A 16,298-nucleotide genomic window follows, 5' to 3' on the forward strand; every position below is an offset into this window, starting at 1 on the left:
CTCTTGGCAGTAGTACTGTAGACTACTTTATCACTGACCTCAACCCAGAGTCTCTCAGAGCGTTCACAGTCAGCCCACTGACACCCCTATCAGACCACAGCAAAATCACAGTCTACCTAAACAGAGCAATACTCAATCATGAGGCATCAAAGCCAAAGGAACTGAGTAACATTAAGAAATGCTATAGATGGAAGGAATGCAGTTTGGAAACCTACCAAAAAACAATTAGGCAACAACAAATTCAATCCCTTTTAGACAATTTCCTGGGTAAAACGTTCCACTGTAATAGTGAAGGTGTAAACTTGGCAGTAGAAAATCTTAACAGTATATTTGACCTCTCAGCTTCCCTATCAAAATCTCAAATAGAAAACCGAAGAAAATTAACAACAATGACAAATGGTTTGATGAAGAATGCAAAATTCTAAGAAAGAAATTGAGAAACCTGTCCAACCAAAAACATAGAGACCCGGAAAACCTGAGTCTACGCCTTCACTATGGTGAATCACTAAAACAATACAGAAATACACTACGGAAAAAGAAGGAACAGCATGTCAGAAATCAGCTCAATGTAATTGAAGAATCCATAGACTCTAACCACTTCTGGGAAAATTGGAAAACACTAAACAAACAACAACACGAAGAATTATCTATCCAAAATGGAGATGTATGGGTAAACCACTTCTCCAATCTTTTTGGCTCTATAACAAAGAATAAAGAGCAAAAACATATACATGATCAAATACAGATCTTAGAATCAACTATTAAAGACTACCAGAACCCACTGGATTCTCCAATAACATTGAATGAGTTACAGGACAAAATAAAAACCCTCAAACCCAAAAAGGCCTGTGGTGTTGATGGTATCCTCAATGAAATGATCAAATATACAGACAACAAATTCCAATTGGCTATACTAAAACTCTTTAACATCATCCTTAGCTCTGGCATCTTCCCCAATATTTGGAACCAAGGACTGATCACCCCAATCCACAAAAATGGAGACAAATTTGACCCCAATAACTACCGTGGAATATGCGTCAACAGTAACCTTGGGAAAATCCTCTGCATTATCATTAACAGCAGACTCGTACACTTCCTCAATGAAAACAATGTACTGAGCAAATGTCAAATTGGCTTTTTACCAAATTACCGTACAACAGACCATGTATTCACCCTGCACACCCTAATTGACAACCAAACAAACCAAAACAAAGGCAAAGTCTTCTCATGCTTTGTTGATTTCAAAAAGCCTTCGACTCAATTTGGCATGAGGGTCTGCTATACAAACTGATGGAAAGTGGTGTTGGGGGTAAAACATACGACATCATAAAATCCATGTACACAAACAACAAGTGTGCGGTTAAAACTGGCAAAAAACACACACATTTCTTCACACAGGGTTGTGGGGTTAGACAGGGATGCAGCTTAAGCCCCACCCTCTTCAACATATATATCAACGAACTGGCGCGGGCACTAGAAAAGTCTGCAGCACCCGGCCTCACCCTACTAGAATCTGAAGTCAAATGTCTGCTGTTTGCTGATGATCTGGTGCTTCTGTCACCAACCAAGGAGGGCCTACAGCAGCACCTAGATCTTATGCACAGATTCTGTCAGACCTGGGCCCTGACAGTAAATCTCAGTAAGACCAAAATAATGGTGTTCCAAAAAGGTCCAGTCACCAGGACCACAAATACAAATTCCATCTAGACACTGTTGCCCTAGAGCACACAAAAAACTATACATACAATGGCCTAAACATCAGCGCCACAGGTAACTTCCACAAAGCTGTGAACGATCTGAGAGACAAGGCAAGAAGGGCATTCTATGCCATCAAAAGGAACATAAATTTCAACATACCAATTAGGATTTGGCTAAAAATACTTGAATCAGTCATAGAGTCCATTGCCCTTTATGGTTGTGAGGTCTGGGGTCCGCTCACCAACCAAGACTTCACAAAATGGGACAAACACCAAATTGAGACTCTGCACGCAGAATTCTGCAAAAATATCCTCAGTGTACAACGTAGAACACCAAATAATGCATGCAGAGCAGAATTAGGCCGATACCCACTAATTATCAAAATCCAGAAAAGAGCAGTTAAATTCTATAACCACCTAAAAGGAAGCGATTCCCAAACCTTCCACAACAAAGCCATCACCTACAGAGAGATGAACCTGGAGAAGAGTCCCCTAAGCATGCTGGTCCTGGGGCTCTGTTCACAAACACACCCTACAGAGCCCCATGACAGCAGCACAATTAGACCCAACCAAATCATGAGAAAACAAAAAGATAATTACTTGACACATTGGAAAGAATTAACAAAAAACAGAGCAAACTAGAATGCTATTTGGCCCTACACAGAGAGTACACAGCGGCAGAATACCTGACCACTGTGACTGACCCAAAATTAAGGAAAGCTTTGACTATGTACAGACTCAGCGAGCATAGCCTTGCTATTGAGAAAGGCCGCCGTAGGCAGACATGGCTCTCAAGGAAGACAGGCTATGTGCTCACTGCCCACAAAATGAGGTGGAAACTGAGCTGCACTTCCTAACCTCCTGCCCAATGTATGACCATATTAGAGAGACATATTTCCCTCAGATTACACAGATCCACAAAGAATTCGAAAACAAATCCAATTTTGAAAAACTCCCATATCTACTGGGTGAAATTCCACAGTGTGCCATCAGAGCAGCAAGATTTGTGACCTGTTGCCACGAGAAAAGGGCAACCAGTGAAGAACACGCACCATTGTAAATACAACACATATCTATGCTTATTTATTTTATCTTGTGTCCTTTACCATTTGCACATTGTAAAAACACTGTATATATATAAATATGACATTTGTAATGTCTTTATTGTTTTGAAACTTCTGTATGTGTGACGTCTACTGTTAATTTCACGTTATATATTATCTACCTTACTTGCTTTGGCAATGTTAACACATGTTTCCCATGCCAATAAAGCCCTTGAATTGAGAGGGAGAATGACGGTGACAGAGAGAGAGAGAGGGGGAGTGAGACAGAGAGAGAGAAAACAGAGACATGGAGACAGAGACAGAGACAGAGACACAGAGAGAAAATTACAGAAGAGAGAGCAGAGAGAAAGACAGAGTAAAGGGACAGAAGGTAGAGGGAGAGAGAGAGAGAGAGAGTAGAGAGGGGAGACAGTAGAGAGAGAGAAACTTCTGTACGTGTAATGTTTACTCTTTATTTTTATTGTTTATTTCACTTTATATATTCACTTTATATATTATCTACCTCACTTGCTTTGGCAATGTTAACACATGTTTCCCATGCCAATAAAGCCCTTGAATTAAATTGAATTGAGAGTAGAGAGGAGAGCAGAGGGAGAGCGGGAGAGAGTAAATATTTTATTTTATTGTATTTGGATCTCTTTTGGTCCCCATTTGGACTAATCTTCCAAGAGTCCTTAATTAAACATTAAAATACAATTTATAATTCGAACATATTTCCACATTAAAATACAATTTATAATTCGAACATATTTCCACATTTAACACACTATTACAAAAATACATAATATACTAGCAAAATGACCCAATAAATACTCAATCTAAAAAATATTGATTCTTCATCTACTATAGTCCCACAACATTTCTATGTATTATATTTAAATTGTTTTAAAACACTGTTTAAACGTATATATTGAAAGGTTGTTGGTTTGCTCAGTTAATTTATTCAATTTCTAAGCATGTTTTTTTCAATTATCTTGTCGATTGATGACCAACCAAGAACATGTGCATGACTGCAACAGAAGGACCATATCTCCACCTTAAAACCTCATGGAACTCCCCATCCCGGATCCGGGATCGTGACTAAAGCCTCAGGCTCATTAGCATAACGCAACGTTAACGATTTCTGAAAATCGAAAATAAAATGAAAATAATGCGTCTGCTCTCAAGCTTAGCCTTTTCTTAACAACACTGTCATCTCAGATTTTCAAAATATGCTTTTGAACCATAGAAATTGACTAATTTGTGTAAGAGTATGCAAAGCTAGCATAGCATTTTGAGTAGCATTTAGCACGCAACATTTTCACAAAAACCAGATAACCAAATAAATAAAATCATTTACCTTTGAAGAGCTTCTGATGTTTTCAATGAGGAGACTCTCAGTTACATACCAAATGCGCAGTTTTTCCTGAAAGCGTCTGTGTGTAGGAGAAATCGTTCGTTTTCTACATTGCATCTGGCTACCGAAACGAACCGAAAATTCAGTCACCTACAACGTCAAACTTTTTCCGAATTAACTACATAATATCGACCGAAACATGGCAAACGTTGTTTGGAATCAATCCTCAAGGTGTTTTTTCACATATCTCTTCATTGATATATCGTTCGTGGAAGCTTGCTTTCCTCTCTGAATCCCATGGAAAAATACTGGCAGCTGACTTTTGCGCACCAATTTCGGCGCAGGACACCGGGCGGACACCTGGTAAATGTGGTCTCTTATGGTCAATCTTCCAATGATCTGCCTACAAATACGTCACAATGCTGCAGACACCTTGGGGAAACAACAGAAAGGGTTGACTCACTCCTCTCGCATTCACAGCCATATAAGGAGACAATGGAAAACAGAGCCTCAAAAATCCTGCTCTTTTCCTGGATGCCGTCTCATCTTGGTTTTGCCTGAAGCTCACGTTCTAGGGCACGCACAGAAAATATCTTGGTAGTTCTGGACACGTCAGAGTGTTTTCTTTCGAAAGCTATCAATTATATACATAGTCGAGCATCTTTTTGTGACAAAATATCTTGTTTAAAACGGGAACGTTTTTCATCCAAAAATGAAATAGCGCCCCAGAGCATCAACAGGTTAAAACAATCCTTGCTGCTTTGTTCTGTGCATTCTGCAGCCTCCTAACTTCACTAGATGATGCATTTCCCCAGAGCACAGAACAGTAGTTCACCTGACTCTCAATTAATGCTTGTGTTATTTGCTTAATATTTTTTCCTGGTAAATATTTAGCTATCCTTCTGATTATGCATACTGTTTTAATATGTATTTTTTTTATTAATATATTCGTTATTTGAGACGACCATGATAAGCAGTTGTCTTTCTGCCCTCCCAATAGTTTGGTTTCTGCCACTTCTTCAATTTGTACTCCTCCCATACTTAATTGTTTCCCAGACCAACATGACTTTGGTTTTCTTGGTGTTTAAAACAAGTTTGTTCTGGCAAACAGAGAGAGAGGGAGAGAGTAGAGAGAGATAGGGAGATGCAGAGAGAGAGAGGAGTGGTGTGGGAAACCTTTAAAGCACACAGCCAATTGGACTGTGGGTGGAGAGTCTCAAATTCAATGGCTCGGAGTTTGTTAAGCATGTGTGCTAATGTGTAGCGTGTGTAAAGCTTGTCTAGCATGTGCAGTATGTGTAGAGGCAGTGTGACTGTGTGTGTATATAGAGGGAGCTTGCTAGTACAAAGAGGTATTTCAGAGGCATGTCGAGCTGTTGATCGTGACCTTAATTGAATAACCATGGCTATAACATCCAGGACTACATTGGAAAATAATGTTTATTTTTTCAGCACCAATGAAAACCAATCAATTAATAATGATCAATAGTAAGTAGATAATAGATCACTCACCATGTGTATTCAATAGTATTTAGATACTGTATATTGTCACTCACCATGTGTATTCAATAGTATTTAAATACTGTATATTGTCACTCACCATGTTCATTCTGAAGACTCTGGAAAGACAAGAGACACAGACAGGACGAGAAGACATTAAAGATTGTGTTGTGTAGAGTAATGAATGTTCTCTTTCTCTGTGTAGAGTAATGAATGTTCTCTATTTTTCTGTGTAGAGTAATGAATTTTCTCTCTCTCTGTGTAGATGAATGTTCTCTTTCTCTGTGTAGAGTAATGAATGTTCTCTCTGTGTGTAGATGAATGTTATCTCTCTCTGTAGATAAATGTTCTCTCTCTCTGTGTAGAGTAATGAATGTTCTCTCTCTGTGTAGATGAATGTTCTCTCTCTGTGTAGATGAATGTTCTCTTTCTCTGTGTAGAATAATTTATGTTCTCTCTTTCTCTCTCTGTGTAGATGAATGTTCTCTCTCTGTGTAGATGAATGTTCTCTTTCTCTGTGTAGAATAATTTATGTTCTCTCTTTCTCTTTCTCTGTGTAGAGCAATGAATGTTCTCTATTTTTCTGTGTAGAGTAATGCATTTTCTCTCTCTCTGTGTAGATGAATGTTCTCTTTCTCTGTGTAGAGTAATGAATGTTCTCTCTGTGTGTAGATGAATGTTATCTCTCTCTGTAGATAAATGTTCTCTCTCTCTGTGTAGAGTAATGAATGTTCTCTCTCTGTGTAGATGAATGTTCCCTCGCTCTGTGTAGATTAATGTTATCTCTTTCTCTGTGTAGATGAATGTTATCCCTCTCTCCGTGTAGATGAATGTTCTCTCTCTGTGTGTAGATGAATGTTCTCTCTCTGTGTAGATGAATGTTCTTGCTCTCTCTGTGTAGATGACAGTTCTCTCTCTCTCTGTGTAGATGAATGTTCTCTCTCTCTGTGTAGATGAATGTTCTCTCTCTCTGTGTAGATGAATGTTCTTTCTCTCTCTGTGTAGATGAATGTTCTCTCTCTCTCTCTCTCTGTGTAGATGACTGTTCAATCTCTCTCTCTCTCTGTGTAGATGAATGTTCTCTCTCTCTGTGTAGATGAATGTTCTTTCTCTCTCTGTGTAGATGAATGTTCTCTCTCTCTGTGTAGATTAATGTTCTCTCTCTCTCTGTGTAGATGAATGTTCTCTCTCTGTGTGTTGATGAATGTTCTCTCGCTCTGTGTAGATGAATGTTCTCTCTCCCTGTGTAGATGAATGTTCTCTCTCTCTGTGTAGATGAATGTTCTCGCTCTCTCTGTGTAGATGTCTGTTCTCTCTCTCTCTCTTTGTAGATGAATGTTCACTCTCTCTGTGTAGATGAATGTTCTCTCTCTCTGTGTAGATGAATGTTCTTTCTCTCTCTGTGTAGATGAATGTTCTCTCTCTCTGTGTGTTGATGAATGTTCTCTCTCTGTGTAGATGAATGTTCTCGCTCTCTCCGTGTAGATGAATGTTCTCTCTCTCTGTGTGTAGATGAATGTTCTCTCGCTCTGTGTAGATGAATGTTCTCTCTCTCTGTGTAGATGAATGTTCCTTCGCTCTGTGTAGATGAATGTTCTCTCTCTCTCTGTGTAGATGAATGTTATCCCTCTCTCCGTGTAGATGAATGTTCTCTCTCTCTGTGTGTTGATGAATGTTCTCTCGCTCTGTGTAGATGAATGTTCTCTCTCTGTGTAGAGGAATGTTCTCTCTCTCTGTGTAGATGAATGTTCTCTCTCTCTCTCTCTGTGTAGATGAATGTTCTTTCTCTCTGTGTAGATGAATGTTCTCTCTGTCTGTGTAGATGAATGTTTTCGCTCTCTCCGTGTAGATGAATGTTCTCTCTCTCTGTGTAGATTAATGTTCTCTCGCTCTGTGTAGATGAATGTTCTCTCTCGGTGTAGATTAATGTTCCCTCGCTCTGTGTAGATGAATGTTCTCTCTCTCTCTGTGTAGATGAATGTTATCCCTCTCTCGGTGTAGATGAATGTTCTTGCTCTTGCTCTGTGTAGATGACTGTTCTCTCTCTCTCTCTCTCTCTCTCTCTGTGTAGATGAATGTTCTCTCTCTCTCTCTGTAGATGACTGTTCTCTCTCTCTCTCTCTGTAGATGAATGTTCTTTCTCTCTCTGTGTAGATGAATGTTCTCTCTCTGTGTAGATGACTGTTCAATCTCTCTCTCTCTGTGTAGATGAATGTTCTTACTCTCTCTGTGTAGATGAATGTTCTTACTCTCTCTGTGTAGATGAATGTTCTCTCTCTCTCTGTGTAGATTAATGTTTTCTTTATCTCTGTGTAGATTAATGTGCTCTCTCTCTGTGTAGATGAATGTTCTCTTACTTTCTGTAGGTCTTCTATGGACCGCTCAGTCTTCTTCAGTCTCTCTCTGAGCATCTGTTCTTTAGCTGAGATCTGACACTCCTCGCTCTCCAACAGACCAATCTCTGACTCCAACCTACAATGAAATAACAAAAATAACATTTTTAATCATCCGAAATGGATCAAATAAAATATGTTAACTGCAACTATTTCGTATGAGTGGCTTGGTATTTTTGGGTGGTCAAACTCAACTCTGGACCTTGAAGCCAGTTCCACCCTTTTGTCATTGTTCCCCTCTAATCAGGGACTGATTTAGACCTGGGACACCAGCTGTGTGACATGAATGATGAAGTAGGACAGAAAAACAGCAGGCTCCGGACCTCGAAGGTAACAGTTGAATGGCCCAAATCCGACATGTTAGGAAGAAACACAACACATTCTCTGGTCCTCCAAATCCAGTGTGGAACAATGGAACAGCAACACATGGTGACGTGGCGTTAGTGTGAGCAGGAGGCCTTTCTGGTAATGGCTCTGATTGGTGTAAATTGGCCACGCCTTTCTGGTAATGACTTTGATTGGAATTTGTTTAAAATTAGTTATTACTGTGGAAGAGACGCACCATAGACTAAACGTAGACCCACCATAAACCCACCATAGACTCAGTATAGACCCACCATAGACCCACCATAGACCCAGTATAGACCCACCATAGACCCACCATAGACTCAGTATAGACCCACCATAGACAAAACCGTAGACCCAGTATAGACCCACCATAGACTCAGTATAGACCCACCATAGACCCAATAGACCCACCATAGACTCAGTATAGACCCACCATAGACTCAGTATAGACCCACCATAGACCCAGTATAGACCCACCATAGACCCAGTATAGACCCACCATAGACTCAGTATAGACCCACCATAGACCCACCATAGACTCAGTATAGACCCACCATAGACCCAGTATAGACTCACCATAGACTCAGTATAGACCCACCATAGACTCAGTATAGACTCAGTATAGACCCACCATAGACCCAGTATAGACCCACCATAGACTCAGTATAGACCCACCATAGACTCAGTATAGACCCACCATAGACCCAGTATAGACCCACCATAGACCCACCATAGACTCAGTATAGACCCACCATAGACCCTGTATAGACCCACCATAGACCCAGTATAGACCCACCATAGACCCAGTATAGACTCAGTATAGACCCACCATAGACTCAGTATAGACCCACCATAGACTCAGTATAGACTCATATAGACCCACCATAGACCCACCATAGATAGACTCAGTATAGACTCAGTATAGACCCACCATAGACTCAGTATAGACCCACCATAGACTCAGTATAGACCACCATAGACTCAGTATAGACCCACCATAGACTCAGTATAGACCCTGTATAGACTCAGTATAGACCCACCATAGACTCAGTATAGACCCACCATAGATTCAGTATAGACCCAGTATAGACTCAGTATAGACCCACCATAGACCCACCATAGACTCAGTATAGACCCACCATAGACCCAGTATAGACCCAGTATAGACTCAGTATAGACCCACCATAGACTCAGTATAGACTCACCATAGACCCAGTATAGACCCACCATAGACTCAGTATAGACCCACCATAGACTCAGTATAGACCCAGTATAGACTCAGTATAGACCCACCATAGACAGTATAGACCCTGATAGACCCAGTATAGACCCACCATAGACTCAGTATAGACTTAGTATAGACTCAGTATAGACCCACCATAGACCCACCATAGACTCAGTATAGACTCACCATAGACTCAGTATAGACTAGACTCAGTATAAACCCACCATAGACCCAGTTTAGACCCACCATAGACCCAGTATAGACCCACCATAGACTCACCAAACTCCAGCCAGTGGAGAGCACATTGTTCTCTTGTTGAAATGATGGCTCTTGGTTTCACACGCTTAAATGCATAGGTCCCATGTGGTAAACCTACGGTCCATCCAATACCACAGTAATTGGGGAGCGTTTCATCATTCCATCCAATACCACAGTAATTGGGGAGCGTTTCATCATTCCATCCAATACCACAGTAACTGGGGAGCGCTTCATCATTCCATCCAATACCACAGTAACTGGGGAGCGTTCATCATTCCATCCAATACCACAGTAACTGGGGAGCGTTTCATCATTCCATCCAATACCACAGTAACTGGGGAGCGTTTCATCATTCCATCCAATACCACAGTAACTGGGGAGCGTTTCATCATTCCATCCAATGGAGTCTCACGTAACTCTCCAGCGCAGCCAGTGCCTTCCTCCTTCCTCCGCTGCCACAGTAACCCGCCTACTACGCTGCATTTTTCCATCCAATACCACAGTAACAGGGGAGCGCTTCATCATCCCATCCATGTACCGTTTATAACAACACATAGACCTTTCTGTCTCGTGATTGGTTAGGCCTGGAATACATTTTAACTCAGCCAACCATTTCCTTACCCTCTGAGGGGGAGCGATGGTTATTGTGCACATGAACGTTGAGGTAGAGGTTCTGCTCATTCAATTCAACGTATGGCTTCGTTTCCTCATTTACCCCGGGTTTATGTCGGAGTTCCGTGCGTCTGATTCCCGTGTCATTCTGGCTGTGCGTAATAGGAGAGCCTGCGCCTCAGTGCGCCTCAAAATATGTTACAGGGCCTTCGCTCTTCCGCTTTGGAGTCAAAACGTTGAATAAGATAAAATGACAGTTTAATCACAGGAGGCAGGCGGCACCTAAATTGGGGGAGGACGGGCTACCATGTAATGGCTGGAGCAGAATGAGTGGAATGGTAGCATATACAAAAACACATGGTTCCCCTTAGCAGCCTCCACTGACCCGGTATACAAGGCATTATCAATATTAATCATGAAGTATGTACCTATGTACCAACGTGACAATAGATGTGGAAATTGCCTTTTACATTGTAGAGAACCAGTTTATTGGTTGTAATTGCCAATTAGGTAATTGTATGGTCCTGGTGGCAAGGTGGGTATATTATGACCTCTTATCTCCTGTTAGACAGGTGGGGGCTGTACCAGTCACCTGTCTCATCTCCTGTTAGACAGGTGGGGCTGTACCAGTCACCTGTCTCATCTCCTGTTAGACAGGGGGAGGCTGTACCAGTCACCTGTCTCATCTCCTGTTAGACAGGGGGAGGCTAGACAGGGGAGGCTGTACCAGTCACCTGTCTCATCTCATGTTAGACATGTATGGTCTCCTCCTGTTAGACAGGGGGAGGCTGTCCCAGTCTTAACCTCTACCTGTCTGGTCTCCTGTTAGACAGGGGAGGCTGTCCCAGTCTTAACAGGTGGAGGCTCTACCTGTCTCATCTCCTGTTAGACAGGTGGAGGCTGTACCAGTCTTAGACAGGTGGAGGCTGTACTACCTGTCTCATCTCCTGTTAGACAGGTGGGAGGCTGTCCCAGTCTTAACCTCTACCTGTCTCATCTCCTGTTAGACAGGGGGAGGCTGTCCCAGTCAGTCTTAACCTCTACCTGTCTCATCTCCTGTTAGACAGGGGAGGCTGTACCAGTCTTAACCTCTACCTGTCTGGTCTCCTGTTAGACAGGGGAGGCTGTAGGCTGTCCCAGTCTTAACCTACCTGTCTCATCTCCTGTTAGACAGGTGGAGGCTGTCCCAGTCTTAACCTCTACCTGTCTCATCTCCTGTTAGACAGGGGGGGGCTGTCCCAGTCTTAACCTCTACCTGTCTGGTCTCCTGTTAGACAGGGGAGGCTGTCCCAGTCTTAACCTCTACCTGTCTCATCTCCTGTTAGACAGGGGGAGGCTGTCCCAGTCTTAACCTCTACCTGTCTTATCTCCTGTTAGACAGGGGAGGCTGTACCAGTCTTAACCTCTACCTGTCTGGTCTCCTGTTAGACAGGGGAGGCTGTCCCAGTCTTAACCTCTACCTTGCCTCTGCCAAGAGGCTTCTAAACAGTTCTACCACCAAGCCACATCAGTCCGTGTTCCGTTGTTTACAACCAATAAGTAACTAGGCACAGTGCCTTCAGAGAGTATTCAGACCCCTTCACTTTTCCACATGTTGTTACGTTACAGCCTTATTCTAAAATAGATTACATTGTTTTTCCCCTCATCAATGTACACACAACGCCCCATAATGACCAAGCAAAAACAGGTTATTAGATATTTTTGCAAATGTATAAAAAAAAGGTAATGAAATATGACATTTACACAAGTATTCAGACCCTTCACTCAGTACTTTCTTGAAGCATGTTTGGACAGCGATTACAGCCTCCAGTCTTCTTGGATAAGACGCTTCCCAGCTTGGCACACCTGTATTTTGGGAGTTTCTCCCATTCTTCCCTGTTAGACAGATCCTCTCAGGCTCTGTCAGGTCCCCATTCTTAAAATATAGTGGTGATCCTAACTCACCTAAAATAGTGATTTTTACTAGGATTAAATGTCAGGAATTGTTAAAAACTAAGTTTAAATGTATTTGGCTAAGGTGTATGTAAACTTCCTGACTTCCGACACGCACACACACACACACACACACACACACACACACACACACACACACACACACACACACACACACACCACACACACACACCTGTTACACACACACACACACCTGTCACATCTCATGTTAGACACACACACACACTCATCTCCTGTTATTTGTCTCATCCCAGAGGACCCGGGTTTGGGTTGTTATTTTTGTTGGCTAGCCAATCAGGAAGCATCGTCCAGAGGAACCCCCCTGACTCCTCCCTGGTCATTTCCTGCCATTGTATAGTGCAAGAGGGTTCTAGAATGCCTCAAAAGTTCCATGGTCAGTAATAACAAGGAAGCTTCCCAAGATTCCATCTCTTAGTCCACCCTATTCCCTAAATAGTGCACTACTATAGACAAGAGCCCTATTCCCTATATAGTGCACTATCTTTAGACCAGAGCCCTATAGAACCCTATTCCCTAATATAGTGCACTACTATAGACTGGTCAGAGCCCTATTCCCTATATAGTACACTACTTTAGACCAGAGCCCTATTCCTCCTATATAGTGCACTACTTTAGACCAGGGCCCTATAGAACCCTATTCCCTATGTAGTGCACTACTATAGACCAGAGCCCTATTCCCTATATAGTGCACTACTTTAGACCAGAGCCCTACAGAACCCTATTCCCTATATAGTGCACTACTTAGACCAGAGCCCTATTCCCTATACAGTGCACTACTTTAGACCAGGGACCATAGGGGGTTCATAGAGTTCTACTGTGATGGTCAACACTGACATCTGCACCCCCGTGGTCAATACCAACACCTGCACCCCCGTGGTCAATAACAACACCTGCACCCCCGTGGTCAATACCAACACCTGCACCCCCGTGGTCAATAACAACACCTGCACCCCCGTGGTCAATACCAACACCTGCACCCCCGTGGTCAATAACAACACCTGCACCCCGTGGTCAATACCAACACCTGCACCCCCGTGGTCAATACCAACACCTGCACCCCCGTGGTCAATACCAACACCTGCACCCCCGTGGTCAATAACAACACCTGCACCCCCGTGGTCAATACCAACACCTGCACCCCCGTGGTCAATACCAACACCTGCACCCCCGTGGTCAATAACAACACCTGCACCCCCTGTGGTCAATACCAACACCTGCACCCCCAGTGGTCAATAACAACACCTGCACCCCCTGTCTGGTCAATACCAACACCTGCACCCCCTGGTCAATAACAACACCTGCACCCCTGTGGTCAATAACAACACCTGCACCCCAGGGGTCAATAACAACACCTGCACCCCGTGGTCAATAACAACACCTGCACCCCGTGGTCAATACCAACACCTGCACCCCTGTGGTCAATAACAACACCTGCACCCCGTGGTCAATACCAACACCTGCACCCCCTGTGGTCAATAACAACACCTGCACCCCCCTGTGGTCAATACCAACACCTGCACCCCCGTGGTCAATAACAACACCTGCACCCCGTGGTCAATAACAACACCTGCACCCCCTGTGGTCAATAACAACACCTGCACCCCTGTGGTCAATAACAACACCTGCACCCCGTGGTCAATAACAACACCTGCACCCCCGTGGTCAATAGACAACACCTGCACCCCGTGGTCAATACCAACACCTGCACCCCTGTGGTCAATAACAACACCTGCACCCCGTGGTCAATACCAACACCTGCACCCCTGTGGTCAATAACAACACCTGCACCCCCTGTGGTCAATACCAACACCTGCACCCCAGGGGAGGCTGTTCCAGTCTTAACCTCCACCTGTGGTCAATAACAACACCTGCACCCCGTGGTCAATACCAACACCTGCACCCCGTGGTCAATACCAACACCTGCACCCCTGTGGTCAATAACAACACCTGCACCCCTGTTAGTCAATACCAACACCTGCACCCCGTGGTCAATAACAACACCTGCACCCCACCTGTGGTCAATAACAACATCTGCACCCCCGTGGTCAATACCAACACCTGCACCCCCGTGGTCAATAACAACACCTGCACCCCCGTGGTCAATACCAACACCTGCACCCCCGTGGTCAATACCAACACCCGCACCCCCGTGGTCAATACCAACATCTGCACCCGTGAACAAGGCCATGATTGGGAACCAATAAGGTGGCTCACAATTGGCCAAGCGTTGTCCAGGTTTGTCCAGAGTAGGCTGTCATTGTAAATAAGAATTTGTTGTTAACTGACTTGTCTAGAAGTTAAATAAATACATAAAAAGTAAATAATTTCAACTCTCCTGGTCAATACCAAAATGGTCAAAGACAACTCACAAACAATAACAACACGACAAAGACCACCGTGTTGAAAATACAAACATCCTCTCTGTGGTCAGAGGTCAAAGTTCTCTCTTTCCACTCTCCCCTTTTTTTCTCACTTTCACTTTTTCTGCTCCCTCTACTCTCCCACTCTCCCACTCTCCCGCCACTCTCCCTCCACTCTCCCACACTCCCTCCACTCTCCCTCCACTCTCCCACCACTCTCCCTCCACTCTCCCACTCTCCCTCCACTCTCCCACTCTCCCACCACTCTCCCTCCACTCTCCCACTTTTTGTTGGCCTCCACTCACTCTCCCCCCCACTCTCTCTCCACTCTCCCCTCCACTCTCCCACTCTCCCTCCACTCTCCCACTCTCCCTCCACTCTCCCACTCTCCCCTCCACTCTCCTACTCTCCCTCCACTCTCCCACTCTCCCTCCACTCTCCCACTCTCCCTCCACTCTCCCACTCTCCCTCCACTCTCCCTCCACTCTCCCACCACTCTCCATCCACTACTATCCCACTCTTCCTCCACTCTCCCACTCTCCCTCCACTCTCTCTCCACTCTCCCTCCACTCTCCCACTCTCCCTCCACTCTCCCACTCTCCCTCCACTCTCCCACTCTCCCTCCACTCTCCCACTCTCCCTCCACTCTCCCTCCACTCTCCCACTCTCCCTCCTCTCTCCCACTCTCCCTCCTCTCTCCCACTCTCCCCCTCAATACCAACTCACCCACTCTTCTTCCCCTCCCACCACTCTCCCTCCAGAGCTCTCCCACTCTCCCTCCACTCTCCTCCACTCTCCCACTCTCCCTCCACTCTCCTTCCTCCCACCACTCTCCCTCCTCTCTTCAACTCTCCATCCACTCTCCCACTCTCCCTCCACTCTCCCACTCTCCCTCCACTACCCTCCTCTCTAGCCACTCTCCCTCCACTCTCCCTCCACTCTCCCACTCTTCTTCCTCCCTCCACTCTCCCAATCCACTCTCCTTCCTCCCACCACTCTCCCTCCTCTCTTCAACTCTCCCTCCACTCCCTCTCCACTCTCCCTCCACTCTCCCACTCTCCCTCCACTCTCCCACTCTCCTCCACTCTCCCACTCTCCCACTCCACTCTCCTACTCTCCCTCCACTCTCCCACTCTCCCTCCACTCTCCCACTCTCCCTCCACTCTCCCACTCTCCCTCCACTCTCCCTCCACTCTCCCACCACTCTCCATCCACTATCCCACTCTTCCTCCACTCTCCCACTCTCCCTCCACTCTCTCCACTCTCCACTCTCCCTCCACTCTCCCACTCTCCCTCCACTCTCCCACTCTCCTCCACTCTCCCACTCTCCCTCCACTCTCCCACTCTCCCTCCACTCTCCCTCCACTCTCACACTCTCCCTCCTCTCCCTCCACTCTCCCACTCTCCCTCCTCTCTCCCCACTCTCCCTCCTCTCACCCACTCTTCTTCCTCCCACCACTCTCCCTCCACTCTCTCCCACTCTCCCTCCACTCTCCCTCCACTCTCCCACTCTCCCTCCACTCTCCTTCCT

At 44.7% G+C, this 16,298-nt stretch overlaps 1 protein-coding gene across 1 annotated transcript in view; it reads right to left on the reverse strand.

The window, feature by feature from the left end:
• Positions 1–16,298, reverse strand: part of palm2akap2 (PALM2 and AKAP2 fusion) — a 167,954-nt gene that overhangs the window by 9,046 nt on the left and 142,610 nt on the right. Inside the window, exons 5-6 of the mRNA XM_064977228.1 lie at positions 7,955–8,069; positions 5,698–5,716 (exon numbers count right to left, since the gene is read on the reverse strand). Of these exons, the coding sequence (XP_064833300.1) occupies positions 5,698–5,716; positions 7,955–8,069 (134 nt within the window). The remainder of the gene's footprint in view (positions 1–5,697; positions 5,717–7,954; positions 8,070–16,298) is intronic.

Source organism: Oncorhynchus masou, chromosome 11 (assembly GCF_036934945.1).
Source record: "Oncorhynchus masou masou isolate Uvic2021 chromosome 11, UVic_Omas_1.1, whole genome shotgun sequence".
NCBI lineage: Eukaryota > Metazoa > Chordata > Actinopteri > Salmoniformes > Salmonidae > Oncorhynchus > Oncorhynchus masou.